Raw genomic sequence first — 19,281 nt, forward strand, 5'->3', positions numbered from 1 at the left:
AATGAATTTGATTTTTCCCTCACGAGTATGTGTGTGGGGAACCAAAAATCAATTTCATAGTGAAAAGCCAATTTTGCATATTTACTGCTGTTAAAGGCCCTTCAAATTTGGATACAGTTTGTGGGGCTCCTCTTGAAAGAGGATTTAAGACAATCAAGTGGCATTTCCACTGATGTTCCCGTCAGAATGTGTTCTGTTCTCAGCCCAGCGTGGAAGCTAATATCATAAAGCTATTGTTTCAGTTTGCTTCCTGTGATACAAATCTCAATCGGCCGCCGAGACTCCCAGCCTGAATTTCTCAGCGCTGAGGTTTCCTCTCCAACATTCCCACACAGAACAGCCTACTGTGAAAATCAAAGGGAAACGTGTTACTAAGTAAAGAAGAAACTTTTCTAAAGCAAAACCTGGTCTTTTTTAGCCTTTTGAACTCTGAGGTATGCAACCAGCTATTTCCTATCATAAAGGGAGCCAACATCGACGCTCACCTTTGTTAGAAATGCTTCAATCATGGATCTGTGGTTTATTTTGACTTACGAAGGCTTGGCAACTCTGCATTTTGCTAGAAATTGCTAGAAGGTAGTGGAGAAGGCAATGGCAACCCACTCCAGTACTCTTGCCTGGAAAATCCCATGGACAGAGGAGCCTGGTGGGCTGCCATCTATGGGGTCGCACAGAGTTGGACACGATTGAAGCGACTTAGCAGCAGCAGTAAGAGGACAGTAAGGGTTTACACTGGATTTTCATTTACATCATTTTCCCCCCAAAGCCTATACTTATAAATCTATTTACTTGATCATAGTCGGTTTTATCTCTAGGCTGTAACTTATTGAGAGCCTAATACATGGCAGCAAGAGGATAAGGATTTTTATATCCAACATCCTTGGACAGCACTGCAAGTGAGTACTGGCAGCTGAGAAAGTGAGTTGGAGGGTGGTAAGGGGGTTTTCACAAGGCTGCAGAGAAGAAAGGCAACCTGCAACCTGACTGAGGCTCTCGGGCAGGTCTAACTGCCCACAAATCCTGTACATCTTTTCGTTGCGCTGCATGTTTTAAACAGGCAAAATATGATTAAGATCGTCTCGCATACAATTCCTAAAAACAACGTCAATAACTGGTCTGAAAAGTGTGTGGCAGCAACTTGGAAGAGGGGCAGAGAGAGCCATCCATCGCCTCCTCCCCCAGAACTGCTCCTTCATCAGATGACCAAATGTGGACACTTTCTATCCTTTTCTGTCATTTCTTTCCTCGGGGCCGAGAGGACCAGAGCCAACATGCTGAGTGCTCCGGTGGGTCCCGGGAAAAGCCCAGCCAGGGGGTAGGCACTTTGTGTCCACAACTTGCAACAGGCCCTGGGCAGGGATATGTGAGGTCTTGCTGTGGCCACGCTGGTCCCATCTCCCCAGGCGTGCCTGGCCCACAGGGGGCTCTCGCCAGCACACTTGCAGGCGGACGTGCTCAGAGCCTCTGATACGTGTCCTGTCCAAGCCAACCCTGAACCGCTGAGGGGGGCGGCTATGCATGGGAGAGCTTGGAAACCCGAGGCCGCGCACCAAGAACGAGGGTAGAGATAGCCACTGGGTGTGTAAGGATCTCCTATAGACCCACTGATCAGCGCCAGCCCCCGACGCCTCCATTTAATCTTGGTTCCCCACCAAGGGAGACCCCCTTTCTCCCCAAACACCAGGCCCCATCCACATCTTCAGGTGATGACGACCAAGTCTGCAGAATGCTCCAGCCCTCTGTGTCTCTTTTCCCCTGGATTCAAAAGGACTTGAGCTCCAGGTGCTCAAGTTAACTTTGCAGCAAAGTTAACTTTTCTGTGCCTGACTTCTAATCATCTGTGAAATGAGCAGAAACATCCTCCAAGCCCAAATTCAATCAGAGAGCTGTCTCAGGATTAATGTATTACTCCTTTTGGGGACCCCTGTTGGTGGAGGAACAGGGGTGATGGTGGTGAAAGGAAGTAGTGATGAACCCCAAAAAATTAGTGTCTAAAAGTGGAATTTCATTTAGTGTCTCAGAGTGGAATTTCAAGTACTGGAACAGGGAAGACGAGATGCTTCTGGGTGTGGGGAAGGGGTCTCCGTTTAGTCCTTAAGTCCTCCACTCCCTGTTCTGTGCAAAGGGAAAGATGATTCCAACTCAGCCTGACACTGCCCTCACCTGCCCTAGAAGGCATGCTTCTTTAAAGGAAACAGGTACTCCCGTGCCCTGCGATGGCATCTCCAGGCCTTTCTTACACTTCAGTCCATGGGTCTCTTTCTCCATAGCGTCTATGACAGCATGGCTGCCATCGCCTTGCACTGCTTCTTTCAAAGTATTTTGAGAGCACGGTTTCACCCTGGGTTCTCTCCCTCCTGTCTGCTCTTTTCTGAGACGCTTTAGATTTTCAGGCCAGGGTTAGCCCTCCAAACCCTGGACCCACCGCGCTGTCATCCTATTTTCTGAAAGTCTTCCCCCCATATCCTTCCTGTGCTCCCGGGCCCAGAATAGCACATGGCGCTCCGGCCTCCCCGCCTCACACTGGATTCCCTCTGTTCTGGGTTTCCTTCCCAGAATAGCCCCTGCATAACAGGATGGCAGAGTCCACCCCGCTCCAAGGTACACGGCTCACTCGGGAAAACTGAAAACCAAGCACGCGAGAACTCCCCCTGCCGCCCCGCTCTGCCCCCACCTCGGACGCGGGTACTGACGGTGACACGGCCAGGTGGGGGCGGTGGGTGCAGAGGGGCGCGGCCCCCTGCCCAGTCTCCTTACAAAACCGGCAGACTAGAAAGGACTGACTGACTATCTGTCAGATCTGATATTGGCAGAAGCCCCAGGCCTCCTCCTGGTCTGGACTAACAGGAAATGGTATTCTGAAGAAGGTGAACTCTGAGGGGGAAAAAAGTTTCATGACCTTGAGACTTGCAGAGATAGCAGGGAAGGTGAGAATTCGTGGGTTCTGAGGAGAGATAATGATCTGTCCGGGGCTCCCCAGTGTGGCCGGGCCTGTGCTTCACAGACATTATCTCACTTTATTCTTAAAGATACCCTGAGCAGTAAGTATTCTAACCCCTTTTACGGATGAGGAAACTAAGGACACAGACACGGAATAATCTGCCTGGCATCCTGGCTAGTAAGAGGGAAGGGTCACATGTGCACACCTCTGCCTTCCGGAGAAGGTGGCCGGCGGACAAACACTAAGATGTTCCCTAAAGGATTCGTCCAACCTGGACTGGAGAGCGGACCTGACCGCCGCGGGCATGGCACCTGGGAGCCAGCACCAGCGGCGCTCACTCTCCCAGCCCTCTGTGTCCGCTCGGCTGCCAAGGGCTTCAGCCCACGATGGTAATCACACCAAGGCCACTGCTGGAAAGAGGTTCAACAAAAGAGAAGAAAATGATAATGATGGTGTTGCTGTGGGTGGAAGGTGTGCAGAGTGGGGCTTCCTGGGGAGGAAAACCCTCCCTCTGTGCCTGTGGCCTTCCAGCTGTGGCTCCTGCGTGTGAGAACGAGGTGGGGGGAGGCGGAGGGAGGGAGCCCAGGGTTTGCGGCCTCACCCGAGGACAGGAGCTTGTGCGTGCGCAGGAAACTGATGGCCAGCCGCATGATGGAGGCCTTGTCCAGGTGTGAGCTCACGCTGTGGGGCAGGGGCAGCTCGTGCGCCAGCTCGTAGAAGACCTCTGTTTCCTTGCTCCGCCGGCACCTGGCTGCATCTCGGGACTTCTCCTTCCTCCTCTCTGAGCTGCTCCTACGTTGAGAGACGTAGTTAGTCTCGTAGTTAGGGGTTAGTCTCCAGAACATCACTGCCATCCCATCACACCCCCGGTCATGTCACCCTCAGGACTCCCCCATCCAAGGCATGGCCAGACTCTCCCGCTGAGCTGAAGTGGGCTCACATGGGTCACCTGAGCCACAGGTGACAAAGATCTCTGCCTCTGTGCATCTCGTGTCTTCTCAGCCGCCCTCCCATCCCGCACGCCATGGAGTCCACACCAGGGCTTCCGGTGGGTGAAGTCTGAGCAAAGACTTGCTGGTTAAGTCAATCCACTGGCAATGCTTGGGACTATTTGGGGACTGACGTGAGCGCCCAGGACAAAGAGGGAAGTGTGAGGAAGCTGTGGCCAGTGGCTTCGATGGCTGTGTCAAAGCCTCTGGAGAACAAGATGAATAACTGCTTCTGGATAAAATGCTTAAACAACTAAGCCCACTACTGGACCTTAGATTCTATTTCCTATCAGTGATTTCCATCACAATAAGTGAAAACGCCACTAGAACCCAGGAGCAGTCAACCAGATGGACATTTATCTGTCTGATGTCCCAAAGCACACACCTGCCAAGGGTTAAAGAGGACTAAGCACAGACACGATTCCTCTCTGATCTACCAGCATAGGCTTCCAGTCAGTCTCATCTCCCTTCTGCTTGCAGGAGAGAGGTCCACTCGCCAGCTCTGTACATTTATAGTATTTAAACTGATTAGCCTCAGTTTTCTCATCTGTAAAATGATTATACAGCGCTTGCCCCACAGAGTTAATGTTGAGGACTGAACGTGATAACATATGGGAAATCTTTAGTGCCAGGTCTATCCCGATGGTAAAACAGTGTTTAGTTCAGTTGCTCAGTCGTGTCTGACTCTTTGTGACCCCATGAACACAGCACGCCAGGCCTCTCTGTCCATCATCAACTCCTGGAGTTCACCCAAACTCATGTCCATTGAGTCGGTGATGCCATCCAGCCATCTCATTCTCTGTCGTCCCCTTCTCCTCCCACCCCCGATCCCTCCCAGCATCAGGGTCTTTTCCAATGAGTCAACTCTTCACATGAGGTGACCGAAATATTGGAGTTTCAGCCTCAGCATCAGTCCTTCCAATGAACACCCAGGACTGGTCTCCTTTAGGATGGACTGGCTGGATCTCCTTGCAGTCCAAAAGCAGTATTAGCTAATAGTAATAACAAATTTGTCCATGAAAAGATGAGCATGAGAGTAAAAATGCTACAAAAGAGTATAGCAGGATCCTATCTTCATGGAAATACACGTATTATTCATAGCACTTCTTGTATAGGAAAAATCTAGAAATATAATAAAACGCTAATGACTATTATTCTTACAGCTGCCCTGTATATGGTGCTCACTGTATTCCAGGGATTGTGTTAAGCGCTACTGCACTGGCTTCTCTAATTCTCACAACTACCCTTGGAAGTAGTTATTATTATCCCTAATTTACAGATGAGGGAATGGGTTGATAGAGGCTGAGCATCGCAGCCCCTCCTTTATTCGCGGGGATTCATTCCAAGATCCCCAGTGGATGCCTGAAAGCACCGCCAGTCCAGGAACCCCACATGTACTGTTTTTTCCCTAGACTGATGGGCAGGTAGCATGTACGGCACAAATACACTGGACAAAGGGATGATTCATGTCCGGGGTGGGACGGCAAGAGATTTCATCATGCTACTCAGAATGGCATGAGATGGAAAACTTATGAATTGTTTATTTCTAGAATTTTCCATTCAACATTTTCATCCTGGGGTTGACTGCGGAACTGAAATCACAGAAAGTGAAACCACGGATAAGGGGGGGCTGCCGTAATTCACCTGCAGCCTCTAAGAGACCCTCGAGGCAGCGAAGTGGGACTCTACACCAGGCATCTGGGCCCCAAACTCTAGGCTCTTACCCACCAATGATGTCGTGCCTCCCTACATTCAAAAATGTTCACAGTGTCAGGTCAGTGAGGTGAGGAGGAGATTTTTTTCTTAAGTGCTTACCCGTATTTTCTTATGTTTCTATAAAATACCTATATTGCTTGTTTAATAAACAAGTGTCCAATGACGCTCATAGCCCTCAAGGCCTCACCCAGCCAGCTCCGGCTTGCTGTGTCTATCCTTTCTCCTGAGAGTTCTAAAACCAAAGGTTACTTCTCCTTTTGTTTGGCTTTGTAGCCTGTTATCTGGACAGGAAAAAAAAAAAAAATCAGTATTTTGGGGATTCCCCAAATGTTGACATGCCATCTCTCAAACCCCTCAAGATTTGGGGACGCTGTCTCTCAAACCCCTCAAGATTTGGGGCAGAGGCACTGTTTTGACTTTACAACATGCTTTATTTTAAAACAACAGAACATCCAGCTCCTTGGATGGATTAAGCATAGTAGATTCAGAATGCAAGAAGAAACTCCAACAGTTCTCGACGGTTTGGAAGAACCTTCTGAAAAATTGTGAAATGGGTGGGATTGTTTTTCTTGCCCTATCTCCCTTTTCTGTTTCCTTTACCAAACCTGCTTCCTCCTTGCCACCCCCCACCCCTGACTTTCAGCTGTGAGGGCTCTGGGCCCAGCACCCCACCCCTCCTCACACCCTCCCTCAGAGCCTGCCCGTAGGACCATTCTGCTCTTGCTCCAGCCGGTTCTGGCAGTTTGTATGCTAGTCCCTCCCGTTGGCCTTTTTTTTTTTTCTTTTTTTATTGAAGGATAATTGCTTCAGAGAATTTTGTTGTTTTCTGCCAAACCTCAACATGAATCAGCCATCGGTATACATATATTCCCTCCCTTTTGAAACTCCTTCCCATCTCCCTCCCCATCCCACCCCTCTAGGTTGATCCAGAGCCCCTGTTTGAGTTTCCTGAGCCATACAGCAAATTCCTATTGACTGTCTATTTTATATATGGTAATGTAAGTTTTTCTTTTTAATTTTAATTGGAGGGTAATTACTTTACAATATTGTATTGGTTTTGCCATACACTGACATGAATCCGCCCTGGGTGTACACATGTTCCCCATCCTGAACCCGCCTCCCACCTCCCTCCCCATATCATCCCTCTGGGTCATCCCAGTGCACCAGCCCCGAGCATCCTGTATCATGCATCGAACCTGGACTGGCGATTCATTTCACATATGATAATATACATGTTTCAGTGCCATTCTCCCAAATCATTCCACCCTTGCCCTCTCCCACAGAGTCCAAAAGACTGTTCTATACACCTGTGGCTCTTTTGCTGTCTCTCATACAGGGTTATCGTTACCATCTTTGTAAATTCCATATTATGCATTAGTATACTGCATTGGTGTTTTTCTTTCTGGCTTACTTCACTCTGTATGATAGGGTCCAGTTTCATCTACCTCATTAGAACTGATTCAAATGCGTTCTTTTTAATGGCTGAGTAATACTCCATTGTGCATATAAATCCTTCCCTCTGACTGTGAAGTGCAAGCAGTTGGTCAAGGTGTGCAGGCGTCCTGGCCCAGGAAGGGAGGGTGGGAAAGAGACAGGATGCTGTAGTCACAGCAGTCTACCCATTGCACCTGCGTGTCATGACAGCAGGTAAAGGAAAGCTGGTGTCTTTAGGACATTGATCCCACTCTCCAGCACCTACATTCACACTTTCTGAAAAAAGCATCATCAACACATGATCAGCCATTAGGAGCCTCTAGAGAAAGCCTGGGCTTTCCTGGTGGCTCAGTGGTAAAGAATCCACCTGCCAATGTAGGAGATGCAGGTTTGATTTCTGGGTCAGGAATATCCCCTGGAGAAGGAAATGGCAACCCACTCCAGCATTCTTGCCTGGAAAATCCCAGGGGAGAGAGGGACCTGGTGGGCTACAGTCCACGGGGGAGCAAAAAGCACTGGACACTACTTAGCGACTAAACAACAGCAACAAGAGAAGAACTCCTGAGTGAAATAGACACCAGCACAGGCTGTGACCTTCATGCCAAGATCTGCACACACAGTGCTTCCCATTGCCATCACCCTTTCCTTGAAGTGGAAGAGCATACAGAGAGGAAGAGCCAGGGAAGAAAAGGCTGTCTGGAGTTGGCGCTCTGTCCAGCAATGGCCTTTGAGATTTGGCTCCTACTGTGTTCCCTTGGCTGCACAAATGTTTACTGACACTTTTGTGTTGGATACTCACTGAGCACCTTACATACAGTACCTCATTATAATCCTCTTAATGGGACAATTATGGGAGGCATTGTGAGCATAATTTACACATGTGGGAACTGAGACTCAGACATCATATTTAACTTTTCAAGGTCACAAGCTAGTGCCTATATAAGCCCCTGGAGACGGTAGTCAGTGAGCAGATACTTAGAAGTCCTGAGACACATAGGTGCTCCCTGTCTAATTCCATCCTCATCACCTGCATGTGAGATGGGCAAGGCAGGCACTGCTGTTGTCCCCATTTCACAGATCTGGAAACTGAGGCCCTGCCAGGTTAAGTTACTAACCCAGGACAGTTCAGCTAATTAGCAAAAGGGCTAGGACTAGATCCCATCTCTTCTCAGGACAAAACACACTCTTTCTATTGCTTAATGGCAGGAGATAGTGGCTTTAGCAAAAATAAACAGCAAAGTCTTAACATTGAGAAAAAGAAAGGTTGAGAATCTCACCCAGACTCTTGGTTTAAATGTCTGAGCTCCACTTCAGGTACCTTGTTTTTACAGTAGTGCTCTGGGACCAGCATGACTTTAATTGGATTATCTAGTTAACCTTGACACAGCCCAGAGATATCTGTCTAATGTTGACTCTTGGAAGAACAGACAAACATGTGTAGCACTGCCACCACTGAATTAGCAACACGAAGAATTACAGCTAAATGTGAAGGTAAGACCTGCCTTGACCCAACCGATACACCCAGTTGACCTCACCCCACAGGTTGGGCCTCTCAAGCCAACAGACCAGGGGACGGGAAGTTAGGAGGACTGGTTTTAATACACTGGTTAATACACTGTATTAATACTGGTGTTAATACACTGGCAACCCATTATCTCGCTATCTGATGTTGAACAAGGAAATGCATTCTCAGTGCCTCGATGGCCTCATCTGTGAAATGGGAGCCTTCTCCTGTCTTCTTTGTCAGGATCAAGTGAGATGAGTATAGAAGGGATGGGGGTACAAGAAAGCTCTCCACCATGGCTGATATCAATGATTCCACTGCCAGGCTAATCTGAGCACTAGTTGCAGTCAGACTTTGGCCCTACAGCTGCTCATTACCAAGTCACCACTGTGTCAGGGATGCAGTTTCATTTGTTGGTCAGGCTGATTTTGACCAGTTTGTTGGGTCATGTTGCTGGTCCTTCTTAGGTCAACGAGGCTTCGTGTCCTAAAGTACATATGCCTTATTTTCTCTCCCTAGATGGGTCCTAGAATTCACTGCAAAGACCAGAATTTTTTTTTTAATGATAATTCTAGACATGGCATATTACAATTCTCTGGTTTATTTGTTTTTTGGTAAAAATATTTTTTATCTAAGTTTTCTAGATCATCAGAAATGTATTTCTCAATCCAGTTTCCCTTTCTACAAAGTCCCTGCTCTTATCCTTCTTGGTGGCCTTCCTGTGGCCATGGGGTGGTCCTCTACAATATGTGGTATATGGAATATATAATCTGAACATGGCCCTGGTTGACTGTGTCCTCATGCAGACCCAGAAGTATTTACTGAGCTCCCTTCTGGACCTTGTGGCTGAGATGCTCATTCCTTGTTCTCAAGGAATATGCAGTCTGATTGGGGTGCCAACTTGAAACATCACCGTTAACCAGACAAATAAATACAGACAAAAAGCACAATAGGTGGTTAAGAAAAGAAACAAGCGGGTGGCAACAAGCAAGGTCAAGGCAGGCTACCCAGGGAGGCAGGATTCCAGCTGATCCAAATAGACGAATGGCAATATCCTCACAGTATTTGAGGGGTATAGAAAGCACTTTTTTTTTTTTTTTAACATGTTATCTCATGTGAGTCTCATAAAATCCCTGAGAAACAGAAATCACCATTCCCATGAAGTGGAGATGTAGACAGATGAAGTGACTTGCTAAAAGACATGGTCTCAAACCTAGCTCTGGGTTCAAGGTCAAAAGCTTTTCCACTGGCAGCAAGGAAGCTGCTATTTGCTGTCTACTTTCAATATGGACCAGGCTGTGTTAGGTGTTTCCCCACCAACTGGATGTCCACGTACACCACAGGAAGCAGCAGGGGAGGGCGATGTGGAAATCCATAGTGACATAAAGATTCCTTGGTGGGGTGGGAGGAGAGGCTGCCTTGGGTGAGCACCCCACTCACCTTGGAAAAAGACCTGGAAGCTTCGGAGTAGGATTAAGAATTAATTGTTGTTCTGACTCATTGCGACCCCTGGACTGCAGCACAAGAGGCTTCCTTGTCCTTCACTATCTCCCATAGTTTTCTTAAATTCACGTCCGTTGAGTCAGTGATGCCATCCAACCATCTCATCCTCTGGTGCCCCCTTCTCCTCCTGTCTTTAATCTTTCCCAGCCTCAGGGTCTTCTCCAATGAGTCAACTCTTTGCATCATGTGGCCAGAGCACAAAAGGAGTGTGGGTAGGGAAGAAGGGGAATCGGGGAAGGATGCAGGCTGCCTCACTCAGGGCTGAGAGTCTGGTGCAGGGCCATCAGAAGTGGCTCCGTGGTGCTCTATTGAAGCTGCAGGTCCAGCCTATATGAATGTCTCTTCACGTTGCAGCTGGAGAACAAGCATGTCTCTCACTTTGGGGGGACATTTTCATATACACAAGTGTATACTCTTTCCAAGTTAAAATCTCAAATTCTGAAACATTCGATCTCAACTAAAGGAAACAACCAGGCAGCCAGTCAAAAGATAAAACAAAAATGACTGTCCTAAAGCTTCAGCAGGTACATGCTACAAGTTAAACAGGGAAAAACCTCTTTGCCCAGAGCTTCATTATCTTAAAAAGTCTCTAACTTTGGAGTCATTGCTCTAAGCCTGGCTTAGGGATCCCTACTTAAGTCAGTAATGGAACCATTATTAGCCTGGCCTGGGGCCCCTGAGATGTCACCCTCTACACCAAGGGGGCTGGTTGTTTAATTAGCCATAGTCTCCTGAACTTTAGCGGGATTAGGGTTCCCATGACTAATGCCTGTAGGCCATCAGGGTGTCAAAACAATACACCTGTTCCCTGTAAGGTTAGATGGCTTAGAAGCAGAATGGATTTTTAGCAGGTTAGGGAGAGAGAGACAAGCTAATTGAGCCAGTTTGAATCAGTCTCTTGGCTGATGGTGAAATTCTAACCTGGTACCAACTTGCAGGAGGCTGTAAATGGATGAAACAAAGGTCCAATGCAATGGGGAGGGTGTCCCTTCACTGAGGCTGCAGTGCTGCTGCACGAGGGATGCCTGAAGGAAGGAATGAGCTCCAGATCCCACCCAGGAGTGGCTGCCCTGCACCGAGGAGTTGACGGCTTCGTGGCTTAAATCAGAGCAGAACCAAAGTTGGTGCTACTCAATCTTGGCTGCTCATGGCAATCACCAGAGAAGCCTCAAAAACTGGATGCCTGACCTGGCATCAGGGGTTTTAAAGCTTCCCCTGTGATTCTCCTCTGCAACTAGGGCTGGGAACCACCACTGCAAAGCAGTGAGCTTTAAAAATAAAAAGGCTTTTTTTTTTTTCGGTGGAAGAAAAAGAAAAAAGGAAACTGATATTTATTGAGCACGGGGGCTAGGTGCATTTCATAAACATTCTCCTCTGATCCTTACATTATGCAGTGGTACTGGTCCCACATTTGTAGAGCAGTGGATCTCAACTTTAGCCTGCAGGAGCATCTCTTGGAGGGCCTATTAACAGATTTCTGAGCCTGTGATCGCGGGTCTTTGGAGGATTGAAATAAATGCAGATGTACTTAAACCTAACCACGTCTTTTCTATCATGGACTGTGTCCACACTCATTATGTACAACAAATCTGAGGTCACCATCGTAAACCAAAGTTATTTTATCTAGGAGCTCATGTGACCATCAGTGCCCCAGAGGTATAACTGACCGAAAGGGGGAGGTGAAAATAAGGAGACAGATTTGAATCGAGGCTACATACAAGGCAACAACCCTCCAATACAGCCACCTTAGGAGAAGGCACAAACTTTATTACAGTGAAACGGCCATTTGTTGTTGCTGTTTAGTTGCTGAGTCACGTCCAACTCTTTGTGACCCCATGGACTGTAGCCCACCAGACTCCTCTGTCTGTGGGATTTTCTGGGCAAGAATACTGGAGTGGGTTGCCATTTCCTCCTCCAGGGGATCTTCCCAACCCAGGGATCAAACCCACATCTCCTGCACTGGAAGGTGAATTACTATCACTGAGCTACCTAGGAAGCCCTAAATGGTCACGGCACTTTAAGTATTTTAGGAGGTCTTTTAGAAAGGACCTCAGAGCTGCACAAACCCATCATAATACTTCAGAGAACTAACTTCATTTCAAACTGCAAACAGTATTATCCTGTTTAGCCACCCCTTTTAGTCACCAGACTTGGCTGTAGATGGATCTCAGTTGTTTGAAAGAATAAAATATGCCCTCAAAGATAAGGCCTTGCCACAATTGAAGGTATTGAAAAGAATGGTCTTTGGCTCTGAAGGCGATTCCAAAGGAGTTGCAAAAATGCTTTAGAAGAGGGTGGTGTGGCCAACTTTCTGGATGTGTTCTGATGTTTGTCTAGAGGCAGTAGTGAACTATAGTGGACTCTATTACATAAGTTATATATTATACAGGAGAGGAAAAGGCATCAAAATTATCCAGGTGAAACAGAAGAACTTAAATGAGCAAATTCAGTAGAAACTGGGCAGATCAGACAGAACTTTACAAGGGTGGAAGGCACTATTCACCCTGCAACATGCACGCCTCTGGGAGAGGACTGGCCTCTCCCCTGAAAGAGAGCACAGGCCAACTGGGAGATAAGACTAATACTCCAGATTGGGGCATCAAAAGCCCTGAAAGAAGGGATACAAAGAAGAGAGGAGGGCTGGAGAAGCAACATAGCCCTGCCCTTAAGGAGGGATCCTGGAAGTGCCTCACTTCTCAACTTCCCCACCACCCCTTTCTTGAGGCTAAGCCCCCAGGCTGCCTGACCCCTCTGATGGTCTGTGCCTGGGGAGACAGGGCCTGGACTGCATTCAGCACTGACAGTAATGTCTGGGGCCCACCCAACATGGCCCTCTAATGGTCAGATCTGCTCAGGGCCCACTGGAGATGCTTATCTGGTGGCCTCCTAGGCCCCAGGCAGCCTTGGGGAAGAGAGCAGCAGACCCAATTACCAAGCAGCTCTGCAGGTACAGCCCATCTGGGGCTCCAGATAACCCAGCTCCTCACGTCATCTGAGGACATGTGCAGTCCCCAGCCCAGCTGGGAAAAGCATGCGTGCACAGGAGTAACAGCGACCAGCTGGCTCTATGCTGAGCTTCACCAAGCCCAAGACTTCGCGTCGTTCTCTATTCAACACATTGCATTTGTATCACTCGTTACAGCTTACAGTGCACTTTATACACTGATCTGTAAATCTTACCCAGCAGGGCACAAAGAGCAGGTACTATTATCCCCATTTTAGAGACGAGGAAAATAGAGGCTCAGAAAGGTACTGGAATGTGTGGATCTGGAACCAAACCTCTGAGCTCTGACTTTTTCCAGGACACATAACAGAGCCCATGGCCAAGAAGCACTTGATGGTTCATACAATTGGAAACAGATCTTCATTATGCATTACCATCACATAACCTAGTTTAAGACACCACTTTTTAAAAAGGCTTTGGTGGAAGTCAGGGTATTGCATGTTTAGTACAGGCAATTTTGAAAACGCAAAAAGTACAAAGAAAAATATTGTGATCTCATTGGGTACATGGCTTGTTACTTAATATTTATCACATTTTAGAGAACTCTCTAAAGATACTCCTAACCGCCAGCAATGTCATACTGTATGGGTGGATCACAATGTGCTGGACTGTTGCTCAGAGTATGGCTTCTAGTTTCTAGCTGTTATAAATAACACTATCATAACTACCTTTCTATCAGGTGTTGTCTTTTAATTTATATTTTTGTTATGATATAAGATGACACGTATCCAGCTTGCTGCCAGCTCCCCATGACTTTCTCACCATGATCACCTGTGGAAGTTGAAGAGATGAGTTTGGGAGCAGCATCGTCAAGACCATGGCTGCCATTACTGAACGCAGAGCGCCAGAGGAGGTGCTACCACAGGGAGAGCGCCAGAGAAGGACAGCGGGGCGTGCACACTGCCTCAGCAACTTTCCCTGCCCTCTGACCAGCTCTCTCAGGCTTCCTCTTTCCCTCATGCCATGCCCAGGTTAAAACATCTGAAGAGAGATGACTAATTGAATTGAAACTGGAGAATCCAGTTCTGCAAAGATGGCCTCTCCTGTTGGTCAGTAGGAACTCAGCCCCAGTGTAAAAATAAGGTGTAATTTCTGTCTGCCCTGATCGCATCATGTCCCATGCACTGAGAGAGAAGACTCCCCATAAGGAGGGAGGAAAGTGAGCAGCCATGGAGCATCTGCCTGGCTCCTTACTGGTGTCTCTGGCCTCCGATGCCCATTCCTGCCTGCCCAACTGCACCGTGCAGACTCCAGCTGGGGGACTCATTAATCCCAGCAAGCTGAGGGGCTGCTGCTGCAGCTAAGAAAGGACCACATGCACCACTTGTTCCTTGATAAAGAACTCTCACCACACTGCCTCTGATTTAATCTGAAACAACCTGATGACGTAGGCCTGTATCAGCCCCATTGCACACATGAAGAAACAGACTCCAAGGATGTTAGTGATGTGCCCTGTGTCACCCAGCAATGGAGCCAGCACTCAAACCTACCATCTGACCCCAAATTCCATACTGTACTATTGATGGCAATCGGGCAACCTTCCCCAAAATGCTCACAGGCAGATCCCTCTCACGGGTTCAGAAGGTTTAGCTGTATTGGGGTGAAACCCTCTAAGGATATTTAATGTGATGAGTCTTGGTTGGGATGCAGCAGAGGGAACATCACGTTCACCCTCTTGTCTTAGGTCAGTCTCACCAGTCCCACAGTAATGAACCAGACCCAGTAGGATCCCCTTTCTCTGCTTGGAGATGTCTGTTTCACAAGGAAAAAAAGTTCCTACTTTATTGTCAGCATCTACAGACACAAGAAAAGACTAGGGCTTCCCTGGTGGCTCAGATGGTAAAGAATCTATCTGCCTGTAATGTGGGAGCCCTGGGTTCAATCCCTGGATTGGAAAGATCCCTTTGAGAAGGAAATGGCAATCCACTCCAGTACTCTTGCCTGGGAAACCCCACGGACAGAGAAGCCTCGCAGGCTATAGCCCACAGGGTTGCAAAAAGTCAAACACAACTGAACAACCAACACTTTCCCTGGCTTTCCATGCACACAGCTTACACTTTCCACTCTTGCTAAATGCTTTTCCTTGGTGCCACTTCCCTGGGCGTGAGGGTGTTGCCCCACACCCAAGCTGGTACCAGATCTGATCAAGGGTTTTCCCGAGGGCTTCTCTCTGTCAGCAGCCAACTTCCTCTGAATCCCACAAGCTTCCAACAGCACAATCTGTGGTTTGGCTCCAGCCATTCTGCCGAGGCAGCCATCCTGTTCCTACAACACTGCCTTCAACTAAGAGAACTGATAGAGAAATTTCACAGCAGAGGGATAAAGAAAAAAAAAAAAAAAGCCCTGCCCCAGATGTAAAATGATTCCGCAGCAGGAGGCAAGCACTTACCCTGGAGGGAGTGGGAAGCAGCTTACTGTCCCCATAGAGGCTGAGACCTAGCCCTTCTCTTCTACTCCCCACACCTTTCCTGGAGGACATGCTCTTCATCCCTCGGTTTGTCTAATCGCACTCATCCTGCAGGACCTCCCCAGGTCTATTTTCTCCAGGAAGGCCTTGCTTATGCTGACCTCTCCGCCTCCCAGTTCAGAGACCCTGCATCGCACCATCAGGCCCTGTTGTCCTCTGTTCACTTCACTTCTGTAGCCTTTGTCTCCTCACTGGAACAACCATTCTGGAGGGAAAGGGCCCCACCACCTGCTCCTCTGGTGTGCTCCAAAGCATAAATAGTACAGAGTAGTACGAACTGGAGACATTGGATAAAAACCGCTTAAGTGATTTCCATTCTGTGAATTCTTCAAAATTGCTCACGGTTCTAGATCACTCATGAAAATTCTAATCCAATTCTTAATTAGAATAAAAGATTTCCACCTAAGAAGAGCCCTAGTGCAGAGACACTTCAAGATGTTTGTGTGTTTCCCCAACTCTTTGAATCAGAGTTGAGGTCTGAACTAGTGCTGTTGACAGCTGCCCGTGAAGTCACACAGACCAGCATTTCTCAAACCTGACTCTGCCCACAAAGCACCCCAGGATCCTGTTACAATGCAGTTTCTGACCCGCAGGTCTGGGCTGGGGTCTGTGGTTCTACATTTCTAACCACCTCCTAGACGATGCTCATTCCACTGTCCATGTCTGCAATTTAAACAGAAAGAGACCCAGGGACACAAGAGACCTGGAGACCAAAGATGTGAGGGAGATGCCAGTGTCCAGCTGGGTCAGTGCTGCCCAGAGATGCCGTCCTTATCCATCCACAGTCACCTAAAGTCTAACAAGTCAGTCTCCTCTTCTGCCAGGAAGCATCTGACTTTTTCTGTTTCTTGATAGGATTTCACCAGGCCCTGCTTGGAGTTCCTCTCCTCTTTCACATCTTCACCACTATCACCTCATCCCTTCTTGTCTCTTAAAACTCCATCCCTTGGCGGGCAGTTCCAGCCCTACTCCCCCAGACACTTCCCTGGCCACTCTCACTCCCTCCTCCAAGGCACCTCCCACCTACATTTCTCACTGGCCCTCCTTAAAGGTTTCCTAGTCTTGCTGGCTTTTCTATACAAATCTCCTGCTGCTATAACTAGACTGCAAGAAAGTGCTTGGGGGTGGGACACAGACACAACACCGTCTACTTCAGTGTGTCCTTCAGGGAACCTTGGATCACGGCAGACAAACTGAGTAAATATCTGCTGCTCGACTTTAAGGACAATTCAAGTGTGCCCTTTACTCACCTCCTCTCCCTCTCAGGGAGGAAAAGAAAGTGATCCCGGCTATCTTGGCCTCCATCCCCAGCCCTGGGCCTTGCTCCTCTCCCGGGAGCTGCAGCTGGGCCAGCCTAGACTGTGTTTTGTTCTCTGAGGCTCCTCTCCCCTTAAGGGAAGAGTTAAAGCACTGGGAAGGCTGCTTCCCACTTGGAAATCTCCATTTCCTCATGCAGTGTGAACAAGAGAACATCTATGATCAGAGGCCGAGCGAGCCAACTGCACAGGGAGTGAACTCGCTCTGAATGGGGCTGCTCTAACGCCCGCCAAGTCAAGTCATTAAGATGCCATCCCTGAGGTGCGGCCCCCAGCGTCACCTCGAGATAGTCCCTCAAATCTTGCCGGCAGAGGGGATGAATGGGGAGCCCAGAGCCTGCTAAAAGCAGGCTCTTTCATGAGCAGCGGGGGCCAGGACCTCTGCACTGACACCATGGGGGCAGCTGGGGTGCTGCAGCGGAGGCAAAGGAGAAGTCCCCTTGCCCCTCTAGTTCCCCCTCACTACTCAGAACTGAAATTAACCCCCTGCTCCACAACGAGTGCCCCAATGACTGCTCCTCAAAAGGCAACGGGGGGGTGGAGGGGAGTAGGGGCGGCAGGGGAGGTAATAGCATTAGAGAAAATATGCACAATGCCAAAAATAATCACTGTGTCATGAGAAAACAGAACTGGGCTGCCTCAGGGGCCAGCGCTGGGTATATTCAGGAAGGAGGGGGCAGAAATTCCCCTGGCAGTGTCGTCAGACATTCTGGCTGAAAAAAAAAAAAACAAAACAAAACTTAAAAAGCCCCAAACTGGAACAGACAGTGGTCAGGGAGAACTCAAGTACAGGACACGATTTTCAGGGTCAGTTCTCTCCTCTTTATTTTAGACACTTCAATTTCAAAGAAAATAACATTTGTTCAGACTTCTAATCAGAACTGATGCCTGATCATACATTAATAGTGAATTATCCACAGGATCTGCCTTACTAATCCCAATTTGACACCAGAACTTATGGTGCCTGGTATTTAAAGTATTTCAGAATAGCAAGGGTTGGGGTAGGAGGGAGGCACGGGTTCTCTCATTCCTCCTCCGATTCCATACCCCTTCTAGCCTCCCTGTTTATAGAACGGAGAAAGCAAAGACCAAAAAAAAAAAAAAAACAGGAAAGACAGAGAAAGGAAGCCAGAGAGAACCCAAGATCCTTTCTCTCCTTTAGAACCACAATTTTTAGCCTGTTTACACGGTCACGTGTAAATTGTTTGTTCATTTCTGCCTCCTCATACTATGATGTGAAGTGAGATAGATATTCATGCACGTTTAGGAAGCTACATTCCATTTTTTTGTACAGAAGTCATCAAAAACCATGGGAAATGCCAAAGAGTCTTCCTCACATTACTATCATGCTCTCAAGTGATAATATTGAGTAATTTGGGAAATACATTGCATTTTTCTTCCCCCCCAGCAACCACTTTTTCTCTCCACTCATTCGATAAGTATTTGTGAATCCCTTTTCATGTGCCGGGTCTGTGAGCAATAGAAAGAAAGATGGAATGACCACACCTGACCTCAGGGAGCTTGCAGAGAAGCGAAGAGTCAAGTCCTGAAGGAATGGCCTGGGGGTCAGCAGATGCCATGGGAGTTTGAGTGCAGAAAGTCTGTAAAGCTGGACAACTCGGGGAGAGCCCGTCACTCAAGAGGGAGTTCGAAGGAGGAGCAGATACAGGGAGGTAATCGTGAGGGCAGGAGGGGTTAGAACGAAGATACTGTTGGGGAGCGAACAGGGGTGCCAGGGGTCAGGAGACATACTGGAGGTGGGTGCAAGACAGGAAGAGTCCAAATGGGGAGAATAACTTCACTCAGCACACAGGGCTGAGTGGCCAAGCACAGGGGAGGGCTGTCAACGATAATAAAGCTGCTGAGTCGGTAACTGCCTGCCTGACTGACCAGTTAGCGGCTGACCTAGCAGGCGGTGGGCAGGGTAGAACCCAGCCTGGACCCCTCTTCTGCTGGTTGTGCTTCTGCCACAGTGGACAGCAAATATGGGAACCCTTCTTCCTTGGGAGCAGAGCCAGGGGAAACAAGTCCTTTTGTTAAGAGCTCTAAATATGGCAGCAACCCTTGGGCCACCACGAGCGGGAGCCTCGGTCCAGCCCGCAGAGACTTCGGCAAGGCATTCTTGCTGAACGGTCACTCAGACACTGCCCGTGGGACAGAAAACAAACTTGAGCAAGGCCGCATGCCCCCTCGGGCTCCAGCGGTGTTGCATTTGTTTTCAGACTTTAGCCTCCATCCTCTAGCTGTTTTCCCTTGCCTCTCACCTCCTTGACCACGGATCAAGAAGAATACACTTCCAACCAGATCTCAGAGAGAGGACCAGCACACCAGCCCACCCCTGCTTTCCCCAAGTTATTTCAGCATGTCCCTCCCCTATTTAAAAAAACAGGGGCAGCTCCCTACTGCC

General features: G+C 48.3%; 1 protein-coding gene across 1 annotated transcript in view; it reads right to left on the reverse strand.

Annotated features, from left to right (window-relative positions):
• Positions 1 to 19,281, reverse strand: part of EPAS1 (endothelial PAS domain protein 1) — a 94,247-nt gene that overhangs the window by 35,771 nt on the left and 39,195 nt on the right. Inside the window, exon 2 of the mRNA XM_055400849.2 lies at positions 3,543 to 3,733. Within this exon, the coding sequence (XP_055256824.2) occupies positions 3,543 to 3,733 (191 nt within the window). The remainder of the gene's footprint in view (positions 1 to 3,542; positions 3,734 to 19,281) is intronic.

The sequence above is a fragment of the Moschus berezovskii genome, chromosome 11, assembly GCF_049115385.1.
Source record: "Moschus berezovskii isolate FMDL1 chromosome 11, NW_MosBer_1.0, whole genome shotgun sequence".
NCBI lineage: Eukaryota > Metazoa > Chordata > Mammalia > Artiodactyla > Moschidae > Moschus > Moschus berezovskii.